This window comes from Culex quinquefasciatus, chromosome 3, assembly GCF_015732765.1.
Source record: "Culex quinquefasciatus strain JHB chromosome 3, VPISU_Cqui_1.0_pri_paternal, whole genome shotgun sequence".
NCBI classification, from domain to species: domain Eukaryota; kingdom Metazoa; phylum Arthropoda; class Insecta; order Diptera; family Culicidae; genus Culex; species Culex quinquefasciatus.
In genome coordinates this window covers 87012307-87038223 of record NC_051863.1, presented here as the reverse complement: position 1 = coordinate 87038223, position 25917 = coordinate 87012307, and the positions used below count along the sequence as shown (strand labels likewise).

The 25917-nt window shown below is 44.3% G+C and overlaps 2 protein-coding genes across 4 annotated transcripts in view; one reads left to right on the top strand and one right to left on the bottom strand.

Moving 5' to 3' along the window:
- LOC119769430 (innexin inx1) overlaps nt 1-25917 on the top strand; it is a 112781-nt gene that overhangs the window by 30020 nt on the left and 56844 nt on the right. For all 3 annotated transcript variants that reach the window (XM_038261831.1, XM_038261829.1, XM_038261830.1), the window contains one exon: nt 25235-25578. In XM_038261831.1, coding sequence (XP_038117759.1) covers nt 25330-25578 — 249 coding nt within the window. In that variant the 5' untranslated portion in view covers nt 25235-25329. Of the gene's footprint in view, nt 1-25234; nt 25579-25917 lie in introns of those variants that run through there.
- On the bottom strand, nt 995-3187 carry LOC119769032. The gene is made up of 3 exons (XM_038260912.1): nt 2232-3187; nt 1645-2155; nt 995-1264 (listed from the first exon to the last, which is right to left on the bottom strand). The coding sequence occupies exons 1-3, from the start codon at nt 3185-3187 to the stop codon at nt 995-997; spliced, it is 1737 nt and encodes a 578-aa protein (XP_038116840.1).

Below are 25917 nucleotides of genomic sequence, written 5' to 3'. Positions count from 1 at the left end.
GCACTTTTTCGAATAAAATATAAATCACCCAAATTATAATACTTCCCATCGATTGAAGGCAAACTGAAATTTCTTCTGCTCGATTGGTACCTCCGTTTGACAGTTCTCGTGCTTCGACCCAGTCAAATCAATCCGAATTCTGAAACGGAATCGAACACGGAACCGGTTGTTGCGTTTTAAACGGAATTTGTACTTTACTTTACTTTTGTTGGCGCTACACCATTAGCTTGACCTGCTGCACGATTCTCCGCCAACAAGCTCGGTCCATGGCTGCTTGTCTCCAGTTTTGCGGGGCACCCACTCTCTCCAAATCGTTCTCCACTTGGTCCACCCACCTCGGCGTTGCACCCCCCTACGTCTTGTTCCTACCGGCTCCGACACAAACACCAACTTCGCAGGGTTGATCCTCTGGTTCCGCTGGTTCAATTGCTCGGGTCGTTCCGGCATCCTAGCAACATGACCCGCCCACTGCAACCGTCCAGCCTTCGCGACCTTCCGGATGCTTGGTTCGTTGTAGAGCTGCGCAAGCTCGTGGTTCATTCTCCGCCGTCCTGAGCACTCGACGTTCGAAGACGCTTAGCGCTCGTAGGTCCTCCTCGAGCATTGTCCACGTCTCGTGCCCGTAGAGGACGACCGGTCTTATCAGCGACTTGTAGATGGAATTTCCGGGACCTTAGGCTCTTGTGGAGACTCTTGTCCGACGTCACCAACGATCCGAGGTATACAAACTCCTCTACCACCTCGAATTCGTCGCCGTCGATCGTAACGCACGGTCCAATGCGAGCCCTAAGGGACTCGGTTCCTCCTGCCAGCAGGTACTTTGTCTTCGCCACATTCACCCTTAGCCCAACCTTTTCTGCTTCCCGCTGCAAGCCGGTGTACGCATCAGCAACCGCCTTGAGCGTTCTGCCAACGATGTCCATATCGTCGGCGTAGCAGATGAATTGGTTGGACTTGCTGAAGATCGTGCCCCGCATATTGAAGCCCGCTCGTCTCATAACACCTTCCAGTACCACATTGAAACAGAGGCAAGAAATCCCATCGCCTTGCCGAAGCCCCCGAGTGAAGGAAACGAGTCCGATTCCGCACCCGATATCTTCACACAACACCTAGCACCATCCATCGTCATTCTGGTCAGTCTTATCAGCTTCCCGGGAAAGCCGTTTTCGTCCATTATTTTCCATAGCTCTTCGCGATCGACTGAGTCGTACGCGGCTTTGAAGTCGATGAATAGGTGGTGCGTGGGGACTTGGTACTCGCGACACTTTTGGAGGATTTGTCGCACAGTGAAGATTTGGTCGGTCGTCGATCTCCCCACGACGAATCCGGCTTGATAGCTTCCAACAAAATCCTCTGCTATCGGCGATAGACGGCTGAAGAGGATCTGGGAGAACACTTTGTAGGCCGCGTTGAGTATTGTGATGGCACGGTAGTTCTCACAATCTAACTTGTCCCCTTTTTGTAGATCGGGCATATCACTCCCTCTTTCCACTCCTCCGGTAGCTGTTCTGACTCCCAGATCCTGACTATCAGCCGGTGCAGGCAGGTCGCCAGCTTCTCCGGGCCCATCTTGATGAGTTCAGCACCGATACCATCCTTACCCACTGCTTTGTTGTTCTTCAGCTTCTTGATGGCATCCTTAACTTCCCTCATCGTAGGAACTGGCTCCTCTCCTTCTCCCGCTGCACCGATGAAGTCCTCTCTACTGCCGTCTTGGACCCCTGCCTCTGCTTCTGCGCCATTCAGGTGTTCATCGAAGTGTTGCTTCCACCTGTCGATCACCTCGCGCTCGTCCGTCAATATCACTCCATCTTTATCCTGGCACATTTCGACTCGCGGCGTGAAGCCTTGGCGGGATCCGTTGAGTTTTTTGTAGAACTTGCGCGTCTCGTTTGAGCGATGCAGCTGCTCCATGTCCTCGAATTCCAACTCTTCGTGGTGGCGCACTTTCTCCCGGAAGAGCTGGTGCTGCTGCCTTCGCTTCTGTCCATACGCCTCTTCGTAATCACGGAGATTATACTGCAGCATTGCCCTCCGTGCTGCATTCTTCTCCTCCAAAATCGCTCGACACTCCTCGTCGAACCAATCGTTCCGTCGTCCTCGTTCCACAAATCCGATGGTGCTTTCCGCTGCGTTGGTTATGGCTGCCTTGACGCTCCTCCAGCAGTCCTCGAGGGAGCTTCCAACAGCTCACCCTCCCTGGCAACGCAGCCTCCAGCGAATGCGCGTACCGGGATGCGACTTCCGGTAACTTAAGCCACTCCAGATCCAGCCGAGGAGGGCGGCGGTACCGAACGCTTTTCGCCAGGGAAAGTCGTTGGCGCATTTTCACCATCACCAGATAGTGGTCCGAGTCGACGTTGGCGCCGCGATAGGTCCTGACGTCGATGATGTCGGAGAAGTGTCTACCATCGATTACGACGTGGTCGATTTGCGATTCCGTTCCTTGTGGCGATCTCCAGGTGTACTTATCTCGGAGGTTATGCTGGAAGCAGGTACTTCGTACGGCCATATTTTTGGAGGTGGCGAAGTCGATCAGTCGCAGGCCGTTTTCGTTCGTGCGTACGTGGGCGCTGAACTTTCCTATCACCGGTCTGAATTCCTCCTCCTGGCCAACCTGAGCGTTAAAATCTCCGATGACGATTTTGACGTCATGTTTTGGGCAGCTGTTGTACGTCCAGTTCAGCTGCTCGTAAAATGCGTCCTTCTCGTCATCTTCGCTTCCTGAGTGCGGGCTGTGCACATTTATGATGCTGATGTTGAAGAAACGGCCCTTAACCCTCAACACGCACATTCGGTCGGTGACCGGGGTCCACCCAATCACACGATCGAGCATTTCGCCCAGCACTATAAAGGCTGTCCCGAGCCTCTTTTTCTTGCCGCGGCTCTGGTAGATTCTACAACCCAATCTTTTGTACTCTCGTACCTCCTCCGCGCCTATCCAGCAAACCTCCTGCAACGCTACGATGCTGAACTTGCGGACCCTCAATATGTCGGAGAGTATGCGGATACTCCCGTCAAATCTGAGAGACCTGCAATTCCACGTCCCGAGCTTCCAATCGTGGGACCTCGTAAGATGTCCAGTTCCGTGCCGATTGGTCCGGCTCGCATCGTGTGCTTCCTGCACTGGTGTTTTACGGCGGGTTCGTGTGGCCTGCACCAACCCCCTGTCTCGCCGGAGGACCATCGTGCCGGTACTGTTTAGAGTCCCACGCCGACACAGGGACTTTCACTCAGCCGCCCCTAACCTGGGGTACAGACGCTGTTTCGAGCCGCCCCTAACCTGGGGAACAGACGCTCGGGAGGGGGGGGGGTCAGCAAACTATAACCTGCAATGAGCCGCCCCTAACATGGGGAACAGACGCTCATGAGGGGGGAGGAGGCTGGACACCGGGTTTTCGAGCCGCCCCTAACCTGGGGAACAGACGCTCGAAAGGGGGGGGGTCGTTGGCAACACTTACCGCTTTGGTGAGCCGCCCCTAACGTGGGGAACAGACGCTTACGTGGCGAGAATGGGATCAACAACCCACAATTCCAGGCCGCCCCTAACCTGGGGAACAGACGCTTGGTGGAGAAGGGGGGGGGGGTGCTTTTGGCGCGTACGTGGTACGGTGGACTCTTCCGCTTACTTCTTTTGTTATTTTATTTTTATTTTTATTTTTTTTAGCAAAACTTTTTCACTTTTATTTTTTTTTACCACCTCCGGTTCCGATTGGACCCACTGTGCACTTCTTTGCGCTTTCTCTTCCACTCACAGTTCCCGCATCACAGACGACGACGACGACACCGGCCTCGCTTTGTCGTGTTTGCAGTACACGTTCCTGCACACAGCACAACACCATACACGAAAACAGCGTTGACGACGACGACGATGCCTTCACGCTTCTTTTGTCTTAATTCTGCTGCCCGCTCGAAACCGAGATTTTGGCGAAATTAATTTCCTAATTTGCCTCGATTGCGGCAATTAAAACGCCGGGTTTTCACTGTTCACGTATCGAGCACTGGTTCACACGCGGATTGAACGAACTTCGCGGCTCACTGACACGGATTACGTCGGTTAATCGAACTTTTGGTGGGACCTGTCGAGACTACCGCTGTGCTCAGGACAATGTATATTAAAAAAAAACGGAATTTGTATTGCGCCTTGCAGCAATTCCTAGAGTTTTGTGTCAATCGTGCTAGGCCTAGATTTTTTCATCACACTGCTTTGCAGGACTGAGAACTGTCAACTTTGCGCACTTTGCACCTCAGTAGAGTGCTGCGGGAAAATTTTCATCACAGTTGGCAAACTGATTTTCCATCACACCATCAAACAAAACAAGTGTAATGCATCGACTTCTGACCACAATCTAGTCACCAAGCTATGGTAGCCGAGGCAGTTAAGTCATTGAGATGGTCTGTTAAAGGTTACTGGCACGATTCTCCTAGTTGACACTTTTGGGTTTTTTTACGGGTTATTTTTTCTAATGAGCTCGAGGGCATAATTATATCGGCCATCTTGTAACCGTTGATCACAGTTCTTGAACGAACCTCTACGTTTAAACATAATTCCTCAACATACAACACTACACCCTACACTAGCAGCGAAGGGGTTTGCGTACCGCATCAAAAATGGGTGGGATTGGAAAATGGTGGAGTTTCCCTCCGGAAAAGATTAGGAAGGAGAAGTGAAATTTTATCGCCGATTCCAAAGATCGGGGTTTTTTGCCATTCAGGCGTCTGTGTGGTTAGTCGAGAGTCCCAGTGTCAGTCCCGTTTTCGTACTGGTCACGCTCTGCATTCCGGAAGAGGAAGTGCCTCGGCGGAAGTCAATAATCCGCAGGACCTCGGCAACCCACGGTTTTTGGTCGGTCCAGGCCTGTGAGTGCGCAGGGGCCATTGACTGCATCGAAACGTCCACCATCAATCTCCACCTCTGGCGGACCATCTTCATCTCTGGCGGACCATCTTCACCTCCAGCGCGGAACGCGCCATTATCGTCAAGGAGGTTCCCCTCTCGGTTCAACCGCATCAGCCAGGTGCTGGGTTGGCTGATACCGTCACTGAGGGGAGACGCCTTGCCGCGCGGAAGTCTAGCAACGCCCGCTCGACATCCGGCAGCGAAATCTTGTCCGAAGCAGCAACAACAGCCATCATTTGACTCCAAAGATCCACCGTAAGCCAAGATGCCGGCGCAACACCACTGCATCCCGGCACCGAAGACCACGCTTCCACAGTCGGAACAAGTCGTAGACCCTTTAATCACTTAGATGGTCCGAAACACATTCTCTGGGCTGGACGAGCTTTCTGAACTTCAAAAATAAATAAATAAACAGCCTCCCGCATAAACGAGAACCTTAAAAACTTTTTGTTAAATAGTTTTGTCACCATTTCAGAGATCGTAACCACAATTTGAAAAATGGTAGCAAAACCTTAAAAATACCATATCGGAAATGGTACCCTACCATTTATCATAAAGTTCGACCATCTGAATTGAGGGTGGTTAGCAACGGTAACCTTAAAAATCTCCGAACAACGTTTCGTCAAATTACCATTTGTGTAATGGTAAAAATAAAGTTAATTTTCGCGTAAAAGCGACCTTTTTTCCCCGGTTTTTACTGTTTCAGAAATGGTTTTTAAATGGTATTTTAAGGTTTTTCTTAAAAAATTTAACCTTGCGTCTACTATTTTAGAAAGGGTTTGTAAATGGTTTTTAGGGTTTTCTTGCTATTTTTACCTATCGCTACTATTTTGGAAATAGTTTTCATATGGTTATTTAAGGTTTATCCTAAATTTTTTCGCAGTTTCACTATTTGAGAAATAGTTTTTAAATGGTAAATTGAAGTTTATCATACAAATTTACTACTTTAGAAATAGTTTTGAAATGGTTTTTAAAAGTTTTTCTTACATTTTTTACCTACCTATTTTTTACAGTATTGTTCACTTTTTGACGGATGGTTCACAACAATAATATTTAAACTTTAGCGGCGATGTCGATTCTGTTTAGTTGATCATACTGCCAAAATCGTCCAAACCTGAAAAAGTAAGAAGAAAAAAATCACAAAGTATCAAGTTGAATATAATATTCAAACAAATATCATATGTACTTATCTGATTATTCAGATTGCTTGATGCCAATCGTTTGTTTGCTTGGTCGCATCCTCGGCGGAACAATATTGTCGGCCGGCTGCCGGCAAAATCTCTTTTGATTACCGATCGAGTTCTCCAGCACCAGCTGTTCCGTTTTTATCAAGTTCTCCACGGCGCTGAAATGATCAACAAGAAAAATATAAACAAAGTATTTTGTAAATCAAATGATTTGTTTGAAAATTATACCTGCGTACAAAACGTAAACAACAACCAGCCGCACAAACGATTCACATCAGACTGTTTTTGCCTGCGCACTGCGCAGTGCGCTTGCCTGCGAAAGAGCAGGTAACGGAGCGTAGCGAGAGAAGAGAAAAGAGAGAGCGCGCAAGGCAAATTCAATTTTGCGTTGAATCCAAAATGTTGTTAACTACTAAATTGATTTAGAAGTACAAATATTGCCTAAAGAATTGGAATTAATAAACCATAATTTGAGACATGAGATTTTGCAATCTGCATTCAAAGAAAGGCGAGCCCTTGCGTTTGTGAAAGTTGCGCTTCCTTTGATGGTTGGCGTAAATTATACGAAACCAAGAATAACGGAGGTTCTGAAACTCAATTTCGTAGGGGTAAACGCCCTATTTGTATAAAAGATCACACTACACCTCCACATCATCGATTCCGTTGATGCTAGAGAACTGAACCGTAATTCCGCTGGTCAATCTAACCGATCTGACACTGTGCAATCAGCAGCTCTAAAGGGGTGCCTTTGCGAATATCGTCTTTCGATGGCAGAGAGCAGTTCAAACGAATTTACTAACTTCCGCTCATCACACTCGGAACATTCCGTCATCTGGGGCGAATCGGGACTAGAGTCGGGACCCAGCGCTGCCATAGTGATACAATCACTTGCGAAAACACCGCTGTTATTCAAACAACGCGAGTCCAAGGCGAAACAGCTGAAACACTTAACACCGGATCCTGCGACTTAATCTCGCCGGCTTCTTTTCATCCACCTCGTTCTCTTCACTATGGCGACATTCAAATCGTCATCATCCTTACCTTTGTGTCTTCCACTTGAATGATCTCGTACAGATCGAGGCAGAAAAAAGCCCTTATGTCGGTGATCTGCAACAGAACACGACGCGAAACGTCCAGATTGAACATCAGTCCACCTTGGTACTCGTCAGCGGCGCTCGCATTACCCCATTCAGATTTCCAGCCGGTTCTGCGGAATGAGCTTCGGCGCGGACGGATCAAAGTTCTTCCGCCCCATCTCTATAATCTTCAACACTTTCATAATTCGCTGGAAGAAAATGTTGTAGAACTGGATGCTTGCAGACTTCTGCTAGTTCCTTTTGTACATGAACCAGATAGTGAACTTGTGTACGTCATAGTCGCGGTCAACTCGTCCGACGCTCTTGTTGAACTTGTCCATATCCTGCTCCTTCAAGTTCATTATGTTCAACCGAAGCGAGGAAATCTTCATCTGCAGACTCTTGTCCGTGTTCTTTTCCAAGTACTCATCCACCAACGGTCGCGACGTGTTGGAAACGTCCGCCCGCGAGGGTCCCAAAATTGCGTTGATCAAATCCACACAGAACCGAACCGCTCCCCGACGTCACCCACCAACCGTTCAAGATGGCCATAATCGTCTTCACGTTGTTCTCGCCAAGATCGCCGCAAGCCAACATTTCCGTCAGCCCTTTCTTCAATTCTCCCGACCGACCTCGTCACCCAGATCGTACGACGCCACAATCTCCAGCAGCACCTGCATCATCGACTGGAAGTACATCTTCTGAAGCTTGTCCGTCGTCATCGACGGATCGTACGCCAGCTGCCGGATGTAACTGCACAGCGTCGGCGTGTCCGCAAAGCTGCAACAGAGCAACGTTATTGAAACAGTTTAGATAGATTCCCTGAAAAACTCACGTCTTGATGTAGTTGCAAAATGCCGTCAGATCCACCATGTATTTACTAGAGACCCTAAATAGGGAGACTGGTTAAGCTGGCTAAATCGATCTGGCAACGTATGTTTTGAGCTTGGCAACACTGATAAGTTTTGCTGGGCGTAAAGGCAAATGCTCGTTTGGATACGTTTGGTACGTCAAATTCACTTCGACCAGTCTCCCTAATTAGGATCTCTAGTATTTACTCGTCCGACTCGATGTGCTGGAGGAACTCGAGCAGCGCCTGCCAGCGGGTTCGTTTTGTCCTCCTCGCGCAGCCCAAGCATCGTTGTGACGTCGTTGATGCCGTATTCACTGCCAGAAAATGGCTTACTTAAACAAAACCTACCTTTCCACCCAGTCACGAAATATTCTAGCAGAGCTGGTTCTCTCAGAATCTTGCTAGAACGATGGAACATTTCTGCTAGAAAGCTATATAAATGTACAGCTCTGTAAGAACTCTGCTAGAATCCTGCTAGAACGTCATGACTGGGCAGAACTTCGAGACCCTTTGATTTTGAGGTAAAAGTGAAATAACTTTTTTTGAGCGTGTTTGACGTCTAAATCTGTCACACACGGGGCATCGCGTTTACGTCCTTTTTTGGAGTTTGCACAGTTTCTACCGTCGGTTTCTACTTGGAATCGCTGCCACGACTGGTCCACCTAGATTTCTTCGGGTGGCGCACGTTCCGGTCGAGCTGTTTCCGGTGCTGGTGGACGAAGAAATCCTTAAGAAAGTGCGGAAAAATGCGTTGGCAAACAGACAGGGACGCGTGCATATGTGTTTGAGTGTTTCTTTCCGCTTATCGGACAGTTCCTCCGAGGTTAGATCGGTCACGATGACTTTGCCCATTATCTGCAGGACACAGTTGCACACCGCGTAATATTCCAGGTTCAACAGTTCGTCGCTCAGCGTGGATAATTGTGGAATGATAAGCTTCGGAGCGAGCAATTCCAGCTCCAGCAAAAACTTGCTTTGCCGTTTGGCTGTCGGCCGCGTCCATGCTGAGCCGCTCGATCAGTTCCTCGATCCTTGAACACAGCGGGTAGATCTCTTCGTATAGCAGCATCACGCCGCCAGCGATCGGCGCAATAGACGCTTCGCAGTGCTCCAGAATCTGCAGGATTCGCACCGGAAAGGACAATGCGTGATTGTAGCGATTGATGGCCGTACCCGGAATTTAAAATATGCCGTCCACCAGGCTGCGGTTCTTGACGTACGACTGTTCCAGCGCAATGTCGCAGATTACGCTAAAAACGAAAATTTGTGATCGTCACAAAATAATTAAACGAAATATGCTCCGACTTACTCACCAAACGACTCCTCGGAACAGATTGTACAGCTGCACGATGCCCAGTTCCACTTGTTGTCCCAGTCCAGCACCTCATCCTGCTCAATGTCCGTTCTACTTCTCCCTCACACTTCTTCACCAACCAACGCTGACCTTGGCCACGTTGAAGTGAGCATTGATGGCCTTCACGAGACCGCCGAGCAAGTAGGGGAGAGTGGGGAGACTTGATCCCCGGGGAGACTTGATCCCAAGCCTGTATCTCGTCAGCATGTGGGTAAAACAATTAGCTTTGTTCTAGAAAGTTGTGCGAAATTGACTAAAACTCATTGTAGAAAACAAAGAAATTTTTTTAAAAATGTTTAGATTGAGTTACACACATTTTTCTAAGAAGTGCTGCAAAAAACTCCCAAGAGATCTTTTTTCTTTGTTTTGATAAGTATAGAAAACACTGAAAAATTATTCCAAAAAATATATTTTATACATGAATTGTTTGATAAATATATCAACTCCAAAACCCTGACGCATTTGAAGTTAAATTTATCGTCATACTATTTTTACAATCAATTGTTTAAAAAAGTGCGTTTAGGGAGACTTGATCCCTGCATTTTTACAGTCTCTGGAATCAGCCTCAAGATTAAATAATTGGGCTGGGTTTGCGTACATAGTTTCCTTTAGTATAGTTGTACATAACTTACTGCAGTTTGAACCTTTTTTCAAAAGTTTTGTAAACAAAAATTTCCAGCTTTTGTAAACATGCTCAATTTTGGTCTAAAAAAGGAAATTTTATGTTTTTAAATATTTTGCATGCTAAACTTGTTATATTTTGAACACAAACGTACAGGTTTCATGTGAAATTGCTGTAACTTATAGAAAATTAAAAGTTTTGATGAATAAGAAACATTTTGCTTAAGATTTCTTCAAAATGTTGAAAGGGGGATCAAGTTACCCCTAACATTTTTGAAATGCCGGTTTAAAATATTTTTCTAAAACGCTTGGCATGACTCGAAGAGTTCATCTGATGAAATACCCGTATTAGCCAAACATAGATGAATGTTTAAGCTTTCAATTCATACAAAAAGATCATAGTTTTGTGAGAAATTGACAGAGTTATGTGCGATACAAAAAAAGGGGATCAAGTCTCCCCACTCTCCCCTACATCAAAATTTTGACCGTATTCAGCGCCGGCAAACGGTCTGCCTGCGACAGTTCTGACTGAACCAGCTCATCCGAGACCTTCGTCCCGAACCGGTCAATTGCGATAAACAGCAGATCGTACGCGCGCATCAGGGTCTTTCCCGACAGCTGGCCCATATTGTCGTCAAAGTGGTCAAAGATGCCGAACGGATGACTGTTGAGGGCGGACCAGGCCGCATTCAGCTCATTCGGAATTTCGCCCAAATTCAGAACGCGCCCACGCAATTGTTGTTCTTGTCTGAGCTGAGCAGCTCGCAGTTTACCTGCAGGATCACAAACTGTCACTCTATTGTGGGAGTTTCCGGTCGGCGATGTCGGAAGTGGGAATCACACGAAAATCGAATTCTGCAACGAAACAATTGGCCAGAACCAGCCACCACTTGCACCACCACCTAAAGTTTCGCAGCCGCAGCAGCGACAGCTTTTTGTTTTGACGGTTTTGACAGATGTTGAAAAGGGGGTTTGGCCATTTATGTCGACTGATTGATAAAGTCGATCTTTATTATGCAATGTTGGATACAAGCTGGCGGGCATTAAAACTTGGATGCAACCAACGACTTTAAAACACGTGAATTTTTTTTTTGAAAATGCAGTCTAAGAAAATTGACGAAAATTGTCGGTTTAGTTAAAAATAATTAAACAAAAAATAAGGTCATGTAGTTGAATGTTGATGTCACCAACAAATTTTGGCCCAAGTAGGATGCTATGAAACTATTTTTTTCAACTAAAATTATGTACATACTTCATGTAGATTTAATAAAAAACATGGCATAATATAATATCTTCGCTTTAATTAGCCCCACCATCGTTGGGTAGATCGTAAACTTTTCCGGCAACATAGTCAGACAAAATCTAGTTCCGAATTCGCCCAAATCCGACTCCAGTACCAACCCAACCCCACAATAAAAGTTTAATTCTTTCATTTGAAAACAAAACTTATTCAATTTTGGTAACAATTTTTCAAGTGGTTATTTAATGTTTCCATATGGTACTCGTGAATCAATATGAACCATTTGAACTTTAAAATTACCTTATGATTTTGGGTAACCATTTGAGAAAACATCTGCAAATAGTTTTTTAAAGTTATCAAGAAAATTGTTTACCATTACAAACATTAAAATAACTCTATTACATATGGTGACCATTTGACAAATAGTCATCAAGGTCCGCCAAATAACATTATTACAAATGGTGACCTTATCTCATAAGGTTTTTTTAAGTTCCTCACCAGAATCGATATAGTTTTCGTTTATCCGGGTCAACGGATATTTTCGTCATCACTGTGAAGAAAAATCATGTGATGAAAATAATTGCGCAAGACTCTAGTAAAGTGCAAAATGCGCAATATACGTTTCAGAATTCGGATTGATTTGACTGGGGATTGGTACTTTTGTTTTGAGATGGCCGTTCTCTAATAAGCTCCAGGCTCTCTAGTCGCAGTACGTGAAAAAGCTACCCACTCAGCGCGTTCCATTTGGATTCCGTTTAGAATTCCGCTTGAGAGAAAAAAGTTCGATTCGAATTCTAAACAGTATTCGTTTTAGATTCTAAAACGTATTCCGTTTCAAACGCAACAACACGGAAAGGGGATCCATCGCCAAATCGCGATAAAGTTCGCTAAAACTAGCGAAAAATGTCGCTAATTTCTCAGCCTGCACAAAAATTACCTAGAATCGCTTATTTTTTTCGCTGGTTTGGAAGCCGATGAAATTCTACCAAACCAGTGAAAAAAAACACTGGTTTGGTGAAAAATGTCGCTGTTTGGGGGATCAGTTTTGCTAGAATCAGAAAATTTTCTCGCTGGTTTGGAAAAAGCGGCAGGGCACCAAAATCAACCAGGAGATTATTGTACTGGTTTTGGGAAACAATTCGCTGGTCCAGCGGATTTCTTCACTGGACCAGTGTTCTTTTACGCTGGATCAGCGTTTTCTATCGCTGACGTCCGGGTTTTTTTTCCGGCGGCAGCAGCTCGTACCAAAATCAACCAGGAGATTATTCTACTGGTTTCGGCGAAAAATCCGCTGGTTCAGCGAATTTTTCCACTGGATCAGTGTTTTTGCCTTTCTTACTAAAGAAAGGTATAGGTTTTACTTTAAGCCAGGACGTCATTTCCATCTTCGTAAATATGTCGATTCAGCATGAATTTTAATCGGAAAAATCGTCAAAAAATCACACTGCATCGATTTTCGACGCTCTATCGATTCACCTTGACAGAACTCGTCTATCTCACACCCTCGAATTTTGAGAAAATAAATTCCGTGGAGGTCGAGTGATGTTCGTATGTGGTAAAATTTTGCTAAATTTTGTGTCGCGCCGTTCTCAGCTCCCATATATCCGATTTCGATTCTTCTAAATGCAGATGAAAGCTAGTGTGCTGAACCTGGGCGAGTTGCCTCGCAAATTTCGAAATATCCATCTGTTTTCGGATGCGGCCAGACTTTTCAACAAAATACACAGTTTTCAAATGAAAATATGGTCAATTTTATCATTTTCATATTTTTATTTATCTCAAAATTGCATTTTCGAGCTCTACAACCTCTCAAATTTTCATCTAGATCCATAATCTGGTTCTGGAGTTAGAGCCGTTTGATTAACCTACCAAAAGAAAAAATCCCTAAAAAGGTAAAAGCCCACCTGGTGACCTTCGCCAACATTTTTCATTTCTGATTTTATTCAAAATTTCTTGCTACATTCATAGTACAAACCATGAGTGAGCACCTGAAACAAATTCGACATCGATCGGCAATCCCGATCAATTTTTAGACCGATTTACTTTTGCCTTTCTTACTAAAGAAAGGTATAGGTTTTACTTTAAGCCAGGACGTCTTTTCCATCTTCGTAAATATGTCGATTCAGCATGAATTTTAATCGGAAAAATCGTCAAAAATCACACTGCATCGATTTTCGACGCTCTATCGATTCACCTTGACAGAACTCGTCTATCTCACACCCTCGAATTTTGAGAAAATAAATTCCGTGGAGGTCGAGTGATGTTCGTATGTGGTAAAATTTTGCTAAATTTTGTGTCGCGCCGTTCTCAGCTCCCATATATCCGATTTCGATTCTTCTAAATGCAGATGAAAGCTAGTGTGCTGAACCTGGGCGAGTTGCCTCGCAAATTTCGAAATATCCATCTGTTTTCGGATGCGGCCAGACTTTTCAACAAAATACACAGTTTTCAAATGAAAATATGGTCAATTTTTATCATTTTCATATTTTTATTTATCTCAAAAATTGCATTTTTCGAGCACTACAACCTCCCAAATTTTCATCTAGATCCATAATCTGGTTCTGGAGTTAGAGCCGTTTGATTAACCTACCAAAAGAAAAAAAATCCCTAAAAAAAGGTAAAAGCCCACCTGGTGACCTTCGCCAACATTTTTCATTTCTGATTTTATTCAAAATTTCTTGCTACATTCATAGTACAAACCATGAGTGAGCACCTGAAACAAATTCGACATCGATCGGCAATCCCGATAAATTTTTAGACCGATTTACTTTTTGCCTTTCTTACTAAAGAAAGGTATAGGTTTTACTTTAAGCCAGGACGTCATTTCCATCTTCGTAAATATGTCGATTCAGCATGAATTTTAATCGGAAAAATCGTCAAAAAATCACACTGCATCGATTTTCGACGCTCTATCGATTCACCTTGACAGAACTCGTCTATCTCACACCTCGAATTTTGAGAAAATAAATTCCGTGGAGGTCGAGTGATGTTCGTATGTGGTAAAATTTTGCTAAATTTTGTGTCGCGCCGTTCTCAGCTCCCATATATCCGATTTCGATTCTTCTAAATGCAGATGAAAGCTAGTGTGCTGAACCTGGGCGAGTTGCCTCGCAAATTTCGAAATATCCATCTGTTTTCGGATGCGGCCAGACTTTTCAACAAAATACACAGTTTTCAAATGAAAATATGGTCAATTTTTATCATTTTCATATTTTTTATTTATCTCAAAAATTGCATTTTTCGAGCTCTACAACCTCTCAAATTTTCATCTAGATCCATAATCTGGTTCTGGAGTTAGAGCCGTTTGATTAACCTACCAAAAGAAAAAAAATCCCTAAAAAAAGGTAAAAGCCCACCTGGTGACCTTCGCCAACATTTTTCATTTCTGATTTTATTCAAAATTTCTTGCTACATTCATAGTACAAACCATGAGTGAGCACCTGAAACAAATTCGACATCGATCGGCAATCCCGATCAATTTTTAGACCGATTTACTTTTTGCCTTTCTTACTAAAGAAAGGTATAGGTTTTACTTTAAGCCAGGACGTCATTTCCATCTTCGTAAATATGTCGATTCAGCATGAATTTTAATCGGAAAAATCGTCAAAAAATCACACTGCATCGATTTTCGACGCTCTATCGATTCACCTTGACAGAACTCGTCTATCTCACACCCTCGAATTTTGAGAAAATAAATTCCGTGGAGGTCGAGTGATGTTCGTATGTGGTAAAATTTTGCTAAATTTTGTGTCGCGCCGTTCTCAGCTCCCATATATCCGATTTCGATTCTTCTAAATGCAGATGAAAGCTAGTGTGCTGAACCTGGGCGAGTTGTCTCGCAAATTTCGAAATATCCATCTGTTTTCGGATGCGGCCAGACTTTTCAACAAAATACACAGTTTTCAAATGAAAATATGGTCAATTTTTATCATTTTTATATTTTTATTTATCTCAAAATTGCATTTTTCGAGCTCTACAACCTCCCAAATTTTCATCCAGATCCATAATCTGGTTCTGGAGTTAGAGCCGTTTGATTAACCTACCAAAAGAAAAAAATCCTAAAAAGGTAAAAGCCCACCTGGTGACCTTCGCCAACATTTTTCATTTCTGATTTTATTCAAAATTTCTTGCTACATTCATAGTACAAACCATGAGTGAGCACCTGAAACAAATTCGACATCGATCGGCAATCCCGATAAATTTTTAGACCGATTTACTTTTGCCTTTCTTACTAAAGAAAGGTATAGGTTTTACTTTAAGCCAGGACGTCATTTCCATCTTCGTAAATATGTCGATTCAGCATGAATTTTAATCGGAAAAATCGTCAAAAATCACACTGCATCGATTTTCGACGCTCTATCGATTCACCTTGACAGAACTCGTCTATCTCACACCCTCGAATTTTGAGAAAATAAATTCCGTGGAGGTCGAGTGATGTTCGTATGTGGTAAAATTTTGCTAAATTTTGTGTCGCGCCGTTCTCAGCTCCCATATATCCGATTTCGATTCTTCTAAATGCAGATGAAAGCTAGTGTGCTGAACCTGGGCGAGTTGCCTCGCAAATTTCGAAATATCCATCTGTTTTCGGATGCGGCCAGACTTTTCAACAAAATACACAGTTTTCAAATGAAAATATGGTCAATTTTTATCATTTTCATATTTTTATTTATCTCAAAATTGCATTTTTCGAGCTCTACAACCTCTCAAATTTTCATCTAGATCCATAATCTGGTTCTGGAGTTAGAGCCGTTTGATTAACCTACCAAAAGAAAAAAAATCCCTAAAAAAAGGTAAAAGCCCACCTGGTGACCTTCGCCAACATTTTTCATTTCTGATTTTATTCAAAATTTCTTGCTACATTCATAGTACAAACCATGAGTGAGCACCTGAAACAAATTCGACATCGATCGGCAATCCCGATCAATTTTTAGACCGATTTACTTTTTGCCTTTCTTACTAAAGAAAGGTATAGGTTTTACTTTAAGCCAGGACGTCTTTTCCATCTTCGTAAATATGTCGATTCAGCATGAATTTTAATCGGAAAAATCGTCAAAAAATCACACTGCATCGATTTTCGACGCTTCGTCGCCAAGTCGACAAGTTGTCAAGTTGAGCTTCGAATGCTGGCGCGAGAATGCTGGCGCATTTATTTGCTGGCTCGACTTATACTCGTTTGTAGTAGCTTGTCTACCGATGTTTCCTACAACATGTAAGATATCGTAGCTTTTCGGTTTCTTTTGCCCTGTTTGTTTTTGCATAACTGTCCAATGTTTATTTAAAAACTTTTGTGACATAGGACATTCATCCGGCTACAATCTATTTGTTTTCCGTGGGCTCCGAAAATCGCCTAAAAGTAGACTCAATTTTTTCGTGATTTCGTAAGTTTATTTAACAGGGTTCATTTGATTCCAATAGGAGCTTTCTAAGCTTTTCATCGTTTATATCGTTTTCAAAGTTTTCAATGCTGGCGACGCCAATGGCTTTCTACCTAAGGTACTCGTGATCGAGTGTGTAGTAGTGCGGTTGTAAAAATAGCTATCTCTGACTCTGCCACATTCGTAGAAGCTGAATGGCTATCTTCCCTGCACCGTGCGGCACACGCGGTTCACTTATACCTCGGGTTTTCTTTGCGCCTACCGCGGTGTGCGTTGTCACTGGCGCATGTGAAGCTTGCTATGCTCGCGTTTGTCATAAACGCTTGTTTGATTAAGAATATGTACGATTTAAAATATTCTTTTGGAGAAAATGGCGTTTTTTGTTTCTTTTGGAAATCATATCATTTATAATACTTTGCTTTCATCATAAGACTTTCTTCTTCTTCTAAACAAAGTCAATGTTATGAATTGAAAGAAGTACCATCGTTATATTCTTTAGTAAGAAAGGCTCTATCTCACCCCAGGTGGGATTAAATCGGGTTTTTTGCACTGGATCAGCGTTTTTTATCACCGACGTTTGTTTTTTTGTTTTGGCGGCAGAAGCCTATGCCAAAATAAACCAGAGGATTTGAGAACCAGAATTCATTGAAAAGAACCATCACCTGTTAAGTATGTATTTTAATGCTGAACACTTGATGCAGAACTTTTTCATGCTTTTTTGTTTTGAAAAAACCCCTAAAGCAATTCGATTGCCACAAATCGCTTCCAAACGTGAACAATAACAAACATTTATGACGGCTGTCGGAAGGATGTGTATCAAACCAGCGAAAACTTTCGCTGGAAAAGAAACCGTTTCTGAAATAACAATCCAGCGAAACCTTGTTGCTGTATTTGATTTCGCGCAGCCACCTTTTTCAGCGAAAAATTTCGCTGGTTTAGAGAAAAATTTCGCTGATATCAGCATAACCAACCCAGCAAAATTCGGTCGCTGGTTTGGCGATCGATCCCCTTTCCGTGAACCGGTTCCGTTTGAGTTTTCACCGCAAATCGGTTCAAGCGGAATTCAAACGGAATCGAAACGGAATGGACGGGTTAGTTTTGACAGCTGCTTCTTCTTCTTATTTTTTGTTCCTGGTTTTGTTTTGCTTTGGTTGAATTAGTATTCAACCAGAAAAAAAATGCCTGAGTATGTTTTTAAGGTTAAAAAGATTTTATTTACAAAATAAACAATAAAAACAAACCCCAAACCCCATAAACCCTTATGAATATTTTTAATTTCTTAAAAAGGTTTTACAATAAAAGTACACCGTTACCAAAGTTTTGCCGATCTTTTCTGCCGTCCCGGGAGCATTCCGGAGACACCGGCCGGAATCTGTTCGTAGAATCGGGTCACGACCATCGGATCCAATCTTCGTCATCTACACGACCTCGCAACCGCGAGTTGACCGATTGGCCTTCTCCCGCAGCTCCACGACCTTCGGTTTGGACACTCCGTCCTTTTTGGCTCACGGTCAGTTCGCGGAGTTTTGGCAGCTGATTTTGCAGGAATTTTATCACCCCCACGTCGCTATCACTTTCGGGTCATGTTGCGGTATTCCTCCACCAGAGCAGCGTTCTTCCAAAACGCGTCTCGATCGGCTTGACCGTCACCCACGCGTTGTACACAAACCAGTCCCGACGTGGCCCAATCGAAGTGCCGGTCAATACCGACGATCTTCTCCACCTTGGTCGATTCCATTAGCCGGGTTGGGTTGCATTTCTCCGCGGTCATCAACACACGGGTAAGCTTTCCGATGATTCCCGCTCGTCGTCGCCCAGGAGAGCTCGTCAACGAAATCTGAAAGAATAAGTTGTCCTTAGGTTATACCCCGTTCGCACGGACGAGTTATAACCGGTTATAAGACCAAAAGTGGTTATAACTCTTAAAACCGGCTATAACTCTGGTTTTGCCCATACAACGAGCTGTCAAATTAAAACTGGTTTTAAGAGTTATAACCAAGTTAAAACTGCTCGAAAAGGGAACTCGAGTACTTGAATACTCATAGTAGCCTTTGGAAAAACTTGCAAAACTTTTGACATTGACAGGAATAAAACAACTTTTTTTACTCTGTTTATTTGTAAAAATACGCCAGCGTATCGGAACCTATCGGAACGTCCCAATTCCATGGAGCGGACGGAGCGCCGTGGCAAGGAACTTAGGATTGAAATAATTGGTTTGATTTATTTTAGTTTTCTGATTGAGATAATCAGTTCGATAGCATTTTTTTGATACGATACGCACTTGCAGATTTTACCCTGGAATTTATCGATATTACCCGCGGATTCAGCGCAAAATCATTCTAGAGTCTGGACGATCGCTTTGTGTGTATTGTTTATTAACAAAACGTGGTGACCGTTTCTGATTCCCAACAAAGGCTAGCACCTGAAGCTTGAGGTCGGCGTTTCCTGGGGCGTCTCGCACGGTCCAATGACTTGAGGATTTGGCGCATCCTGGCGGAAACGACTGGGTCCTCTGGCTTACGTGCTTTAGCGGGGCACGCTACGTACTCGATGCTCTACAGCTGTTGCTGGTGACTCACGGTGCTGCTGCTGTTGTTCGGCGGATGGACGCCGACGCAGACTATGCTGCCGGCCGATACTCGCGATCACGTGTGCTGATCTGCTACGGTTGCTTCTGGGCAGGCTCTCAGGCCGCTTGGCACAAACGCTGCACATGTGCAGAACTCCTACGCTTAGGAGATTTGACGCGTCTCCTACGGACGTCTCACCTGCCGGTCAACGTCGGATTGCTTGCCAGTGATGCTGGTTGGAAACTGCAGGGTCCAATGGCTCATGTGCGTTGGCGGGTACGCTACGGATTCGTGCGTCGAGCTATTGTTGCGGCTACATGTCGCGAGTCGATCGCCGGATAGGTTGGATGCTGACGAACGTCGATAGTGGTCCAGTGACTCAAGATCGAAAACGAAGACCTCTACGGACAATACCACGTGGCCTTGGGGACGGCTCAGCGGACCAGCGATGCTGGTTTCGTTTCTCGTCGGCAATCGATTCTCGAGTCTCGGAGGAGATAGTGTCACGTCCTACGGACTCTCTGCGGACCCTGGCGGACGTGCACGGTTCATTAGCTGGTCGGTTCTGATAGGCCAAAGCCGAGTTCTACTCTCAAGGTGCCCTGGTTGCAAAGCACTAAGCGGAAAACTGAGAGAGTTTTCAAGGTTCATCAACCCAGAGAAGGATCACATTTTAACAACTCAGAGTAGGTACGTGGATTCTGACAGCCTGTTGCTTGTAGATCAAATGGTTTCGTTTCCGGTACCTTGAAGCTGACGAAAGGCGCGGATTTTGTTTGCTGTCCTCTATCGCACCGGTCTGGCTGAATCCTACAAGGAAGAGCACAAGCAGAAGGAACCGGACCGCGGAAACACTGCACAAGCGCAACAACTTAAGAAGTAGCAGTTGGTGAGTTTAAAAAAAATATTTTGCTTTGCAGTTTCTAATAAACAACACTCCAGATAGTTGAACAAAAGCCCGTTCGAGAGGAGTTACGAATCGCACTCAAATTACTCAGGCGCGCTCAAAGAAGCACCGCCGGAAGTGACCCGTCCAAAATGAAATAGCAAACGGAGCACCGACAACGGCATTATCGATCAGGTTCGAAATGACGACCCTGATTATATCACCCTGATTGAGGAGGATCTGATGGACTACAAACCGTGAAAATCGGTCAACTGTTCCTTTCACTTGGACTTTCTCAAGACGAATCTTTGCCTTTTTCACAAACCTAAACCGTACGTGAACCGCTGGTGATGTTGTTCCGGATGTGACCGTAGCTGGTAAACGAATGATGCAAGAAAATCAAGCAAAGAGATCACCATGAGTGACACCCGGCCCTGAAAGTGTTTTGGGCTAATGCAAGGACCTGTTGAATTTGTTTGGAGTGGCGGTCAGCTTTTTTTTTTGTTCACTGCGTTCTAGTTCCAATGGGGGTCTGAGATTCTAAAGCATGTACTTTTTAAATTCTATAATAAAAGATAATTATGGGGCATAAGGGGGGGAGGGGGTGGCAGATTTATTAGGGTGACACGATTTAACAATGGTGCTTAGAGTGACTCGAAACCATCGCCTTGTGTCACAACTTGCAGGAGCGCGTGCGTCTCGGATCATCTCTTGGCGTAAGTTGACCACGGTGGTGCCATCAGCAAGGTTGCACTTTAAAAATGTCAACATAATGACTCTTGTTTTCCTCCCGCGCGGTACTCCGATAGATATTCCATCGGGCAATTCAACCTGCTTCACTTCTGCACAATTTTCATTTCCAGGGTGAGCTTTGTTCGTAATCCTTCCCCGTGGCAAAGATCATCGTAATCGCTGAAAATAGACCAACCTTGAAACGAAATCTATAGCCGTTAAATTTGCCTTCGGTGACCTTCTAGAACCCACATTCCTTCAGCTTCATGTTTCCTCGTTGCGCGTACTTCCGGGAGGGTCTTAAGCATATGTTCTTGGTTACTGACAAGTTTTGGCATACCGACATCGCAGCTCATCAACCGCCGCGAGAAACCCGACGAACCCGTCACATTCGAGGATGACGTCAAAACAGCAGCGTTCGTGTCGTTCTACGTTTTGTCCCTAGATACTAGGTACTAAATAGCAACCTCAAGGATCTGTTTCTAAATAAGGTCTACCGGTACGACCAAGGTTGTCCAAAAGCACTGCCTGCCAGCGCCGACCGTGACCTCAAGAGGTTCCACAACCAAAGCGACTCGCTCATGACCCTGCAAGGGTGCATCCTGTTCCGCGACCGTCTCATGGTTCCTTCTGACCTGCACAAGCAACGTCTTGAACAACTCCATCAGGGCCACTCTGGAATCGACGGCGTGAAAGCTTTGGCTCCCATTTATGTGTACCTTCGCTGATTACGTGCGAACGTGTCCATACTGTGCCGTCAAGGCACTGGCACACGCCCCCTTGGTCTCCGGGCCAAAATCAACACGTTCATGTCGACGACGCCGAACTGATCGACGGCGAGTACTTTCTGCCGGTCTTACTCCAAGTGGCGCCCGATCATAAGCTTCGCAACGATTACCATCCGTGAAGCTTGTTCGCAAAGCTGAAGAGGCTGGTATCGGATAACGGAATCCACTTTACCAGCGCCGAGTTCCCGCAGTTCTGCGTCAAGAACGATATCAGCCATGTCACCACTGCCCCGTTTCACCCCTAGTTCAACGGTCAAGCAGAATGTTCAGTCGATTAATACGTTCAAGCGCGCGGATCTGAATGGTCCGGCTTCAACGCGATTTCTTGAAAAGTGAAATCCCAGTTGGTGATCAACTTTGAACCTTTGGAGTCAGCAGACCAACTCCAACCAGCCGACAATCTAAATCCCTATAAAGGAGCTCAGTCAAAATACATTGAACTTATAAAAATTAAATTTTGATATACCTACCATCCTGCCCTAACCCGGGAGCAAAAAACCCAAAAAAAATCTGGCCCTCATGGTTCACCGGAAAGAGTGGCCATGATCATAGACTAAATATATATAGATACGCCACTCCCCTGTTGGGGCTGGCGACACTACCGCCACGCCAAAATTACACCTGGTGACAATTCACAGGTACTAACCTACCCTTTGGGAACGTTTGAAAAAAATCCTCCCCAGTTTCAGTTCAATGCTCAGTGGGTATATCAAAGCAACTTTCGAGTAGCAACTGCTGTTTTCAAGAAATGACAAAACAAAAGCGTACTGTGCTTCGCGCATGCTTTAGAAACTTGCTGGTTGCACTGTTTTCTACTTCAACCAAGCAGATTTTGGCGGCCGAAATGTTCCAGCAGGTGAGAAAAAAAAAAGTTATAGCAAAAAAAAACTCTATTAAAAAGCTTGTTTTGAATTTCACAGCTTCGTGTTTTTCCGGAAAGCTATGACCGTGGTGATGGTGAAAGCGGAACGACGGTGAACTCCAGCCCTCTGTCACTGCCGCCATGTTTATGAAACCAAAATTTTCGAAAACGAACATCAAGAAAACAAAGAAGAAAACCACGGTGTCTACTGGCAGATTTTGAAAAATAAACAAATTGTCGAGACGTTTTTTAAATTATGTTCTTTTTCACACGTTACACTTGCTGCATGTCCAGGACTCTTTAAGGAATGTTGGAAATTTTTGATCCTCGGTCCCAGATGTTCCCGGTCGAAGCGGATTTTCGATTTAAATTGGTTAAAACTACTCCTGCTTCTCCGGCTGCTCATCCCGCCATCCGATTCAAGAGGTCCTTTGAATCCGGCCTCATACACACACATAATATGTCTGGAAATCTGCCCTAGATAAACAGGACCACTCGCGTGACCACTTCAATCGAATTTTGTAAAAAAATTACACCAAAATATTATTTTTGGTAACCTCTTTCGCGTTCGCCATTTCCCTATTTTGATATAAACAATCAGAATACACCAATACTACTTCATCCAAAGCTTTGTTGATGGTGGGCTCTTCACACATACTAATGCACATTCTCTATCCAATGCATTGTTTATGGTGGGCTCTTCACACATACTAATGCGTGGGCTCTTCGAGGTTTTGGTGACTGTCAAACGTTCCAGACGTTTACAGTGGTGCCAGGGGGCTGGTGAACTCGGAAGCGGCAAAGTGGAATTCAGTTTGGCCGCTCACATGGATGAAGTCGATTCTTTGCCTCGATGTCTAACGTCCTTGGCAAGAAACTGTACATGACGCCATGCGGTCGTGTACCAGTTTTACGGAACAATGAATTTAGATGTACATCTTATAATTTAAAATTTTTGGGAATACAAAATAAACTAACATACTTTATAATCGTTTTTATTGAAGTACAGATTGTTAAACAATTATCAGAGTTCAACTAGGTGATACTCCACTGGCGAGGTAGGACCTCGGGTAGGACAGTTCTCCGCCAGGAACGGGTCGATGAGGTTGTTGGAGACACGATAGAGGGGACGGGAACCGCGGAAGTCGGCCTTATCCACCTGGAAATCGGTAGATTAACCCTATCGTCATTTCTGCATCAACTTCCGGTCCTACATTTAGCGTAACAACTCTTCATCGCTGTGAATCATTACGATCGGCTCAACCGGCAGCTTCTCAAGATTGCGGTGTAGCGGTGCAGAGATCAAGCTGGAGAGAGAGAAAAAGATTTACAAAACTGCTCGAACCATAAAAAGCACCTAGGTGCTGTCTCCGTGGGCCAGCGCAGTCGTCCAACCGACGTCGGTTACTTCTGTCCGGATCATCATCCGACAAAGGATCGTCAAATCATGAAACTCGACCGTGTCCGTCTAATCAGTTGGCTTGTTGACCAACTCCAGAACATCGGCCCGGTAGTCGCACCAGCCATTGCCGCCATCGTGATGATTGCTGGACCATATTTGGGCATCTCGGAAATATTTTGCGACCGCTAAAACTCGCTCGCAGCCGCTACCAGGGTTTTTTTTCTCACAAACAAACACTTGAACAAACATGCAAATCGAAATGAGTGACATTTGTCGTTGACTACAAAATTTTGGTCGGAAAGTCATAGAGAGCTATGATTTTGTTTACCCAAAATAGTACCTGTAACTTGACTGTGGTGGCGCTCGGAGCGCTGAAGGGGTGTCGCCAACTCGATGTATGGAAAAATCCTGAAGTGAGACATCTAGGTAATTAATAATCTATGCCATGATGGTCAAGAAATCCAAATCACCGAAAAATATAGAAAATAAATGACAACACAGAATATTCACAGCCTGCTATAAACTGCCAAAATAGTTAAAACCGTTAAAACCAGTCGCGCCCGTGCGAACGGTTCGGTTTTAACTTGGTTATAACTTATAACCATTTCGTTAAAACCGGCTATAACTCGCCCGTGCGAACGGGGTATTAGGTTAGGTTTAAATAATCTAGAGAGCAATTGTTTTTGGCTTGATGATCAAAAAAATCATCATTACAAACATCTAACAATAAAATCCGGACCTGTTACTTACCTCCTAGGAAGCAGCAGCAACAATTCCTGCGAAGAAGAATCTGCTACGGCTCAGGAGGAGGATTTTGGGTGAAGGGCCAGTAAAACGAGAACCTGAAACAAAAGATGAATTACACAATTGTCGTAAAAGTATAACTACATTTCCTCCAATACGGTCACTAAGTCTTCTTGAAATCTTACCATTTTTACGCAAGAATCGGACGAACTTGATGCGACAAGTTCAAAATTAACCCGGAACGCCCAGATCCATCACCGTCGTGGCGCGGTTTTTGACACTTTGCACTCACACAACCATCCCAAAGCCGTTTCGGCGAATCGCGGCGAAATGTCACCGAGGTTCCACCGTACACCAGTAGGTGTCGCCCTTGTTCAAAAATGGTTAAACGGAATCGAAACGGAGTCCAACCGGAGATTCCGTTTAGAAAATTTCGAAACAATTTTCGAAGCGGAATGAACCCGTCATGCAAAAAATCGTTTGATTGGGTAGAAGAGCTGATTACGAGCGTGCCTCGATCAGCTTTGTAATTTTCTCCTAACTTCATGCTTCCCCTCGAGTTTAGCCTGCGCAGACATTTTTGTCAATTTTTATTGGTCAGTGTAATCAATAAAATATTTTTCTCTAATTTTTTTTTCTTCCAGATTCCTGTGGTTTTAAATGGTTTCAAATGCTCCTCTTAACTCTGCAAAGTTTGATTCACTGAAAATAATATTGCGCATCACACATCTCTGTCATCATGTATAAGTTACTCAGCGGTTTGAAGGACTACTTTAAGCGCCAGGACATTTACACCGATAGTGTTATTTTCCGTCTACACAACTCCTTTACAACGGCGCTACTCTTGGCTTGTAGTTTAGTAATCACTGCTACACAATTTGTTGGACAACCAATCAGTTGCATAGTCAATGGAATTCCTACACACGTAGTTAATACATATTGTTGGATTTCTAGCACTTTTACCATGCCAGACGCATTCAGGAGAGAGGTAACTATGAATTTAACTAGTTCATGGATGGTTTATAGCTTTTTCTATTGACATTTTATTGACAAAAAATATATTTCGGGAAAAAAACGAAGAACAATTTTTTGGGCAATTTAAGAATTAGGTAAGGCCGTTGCAAATATTTTTCAAAGTTTATGTCGCCCCCCCCCCCCCTTCCCCCTTCAAAGTTGGCCTGAATCAGTGCTGTTAAACGTTAATTAACGTTAACGCGTCCGTTAATCGTTAAAATTAACGTGAACGCGAACGGAGCCTACGTTGATCTTAACTTTAACGCGAACGGAGCACGTTAATTGACGTCGTTAATTAACGCGTTGATTAACG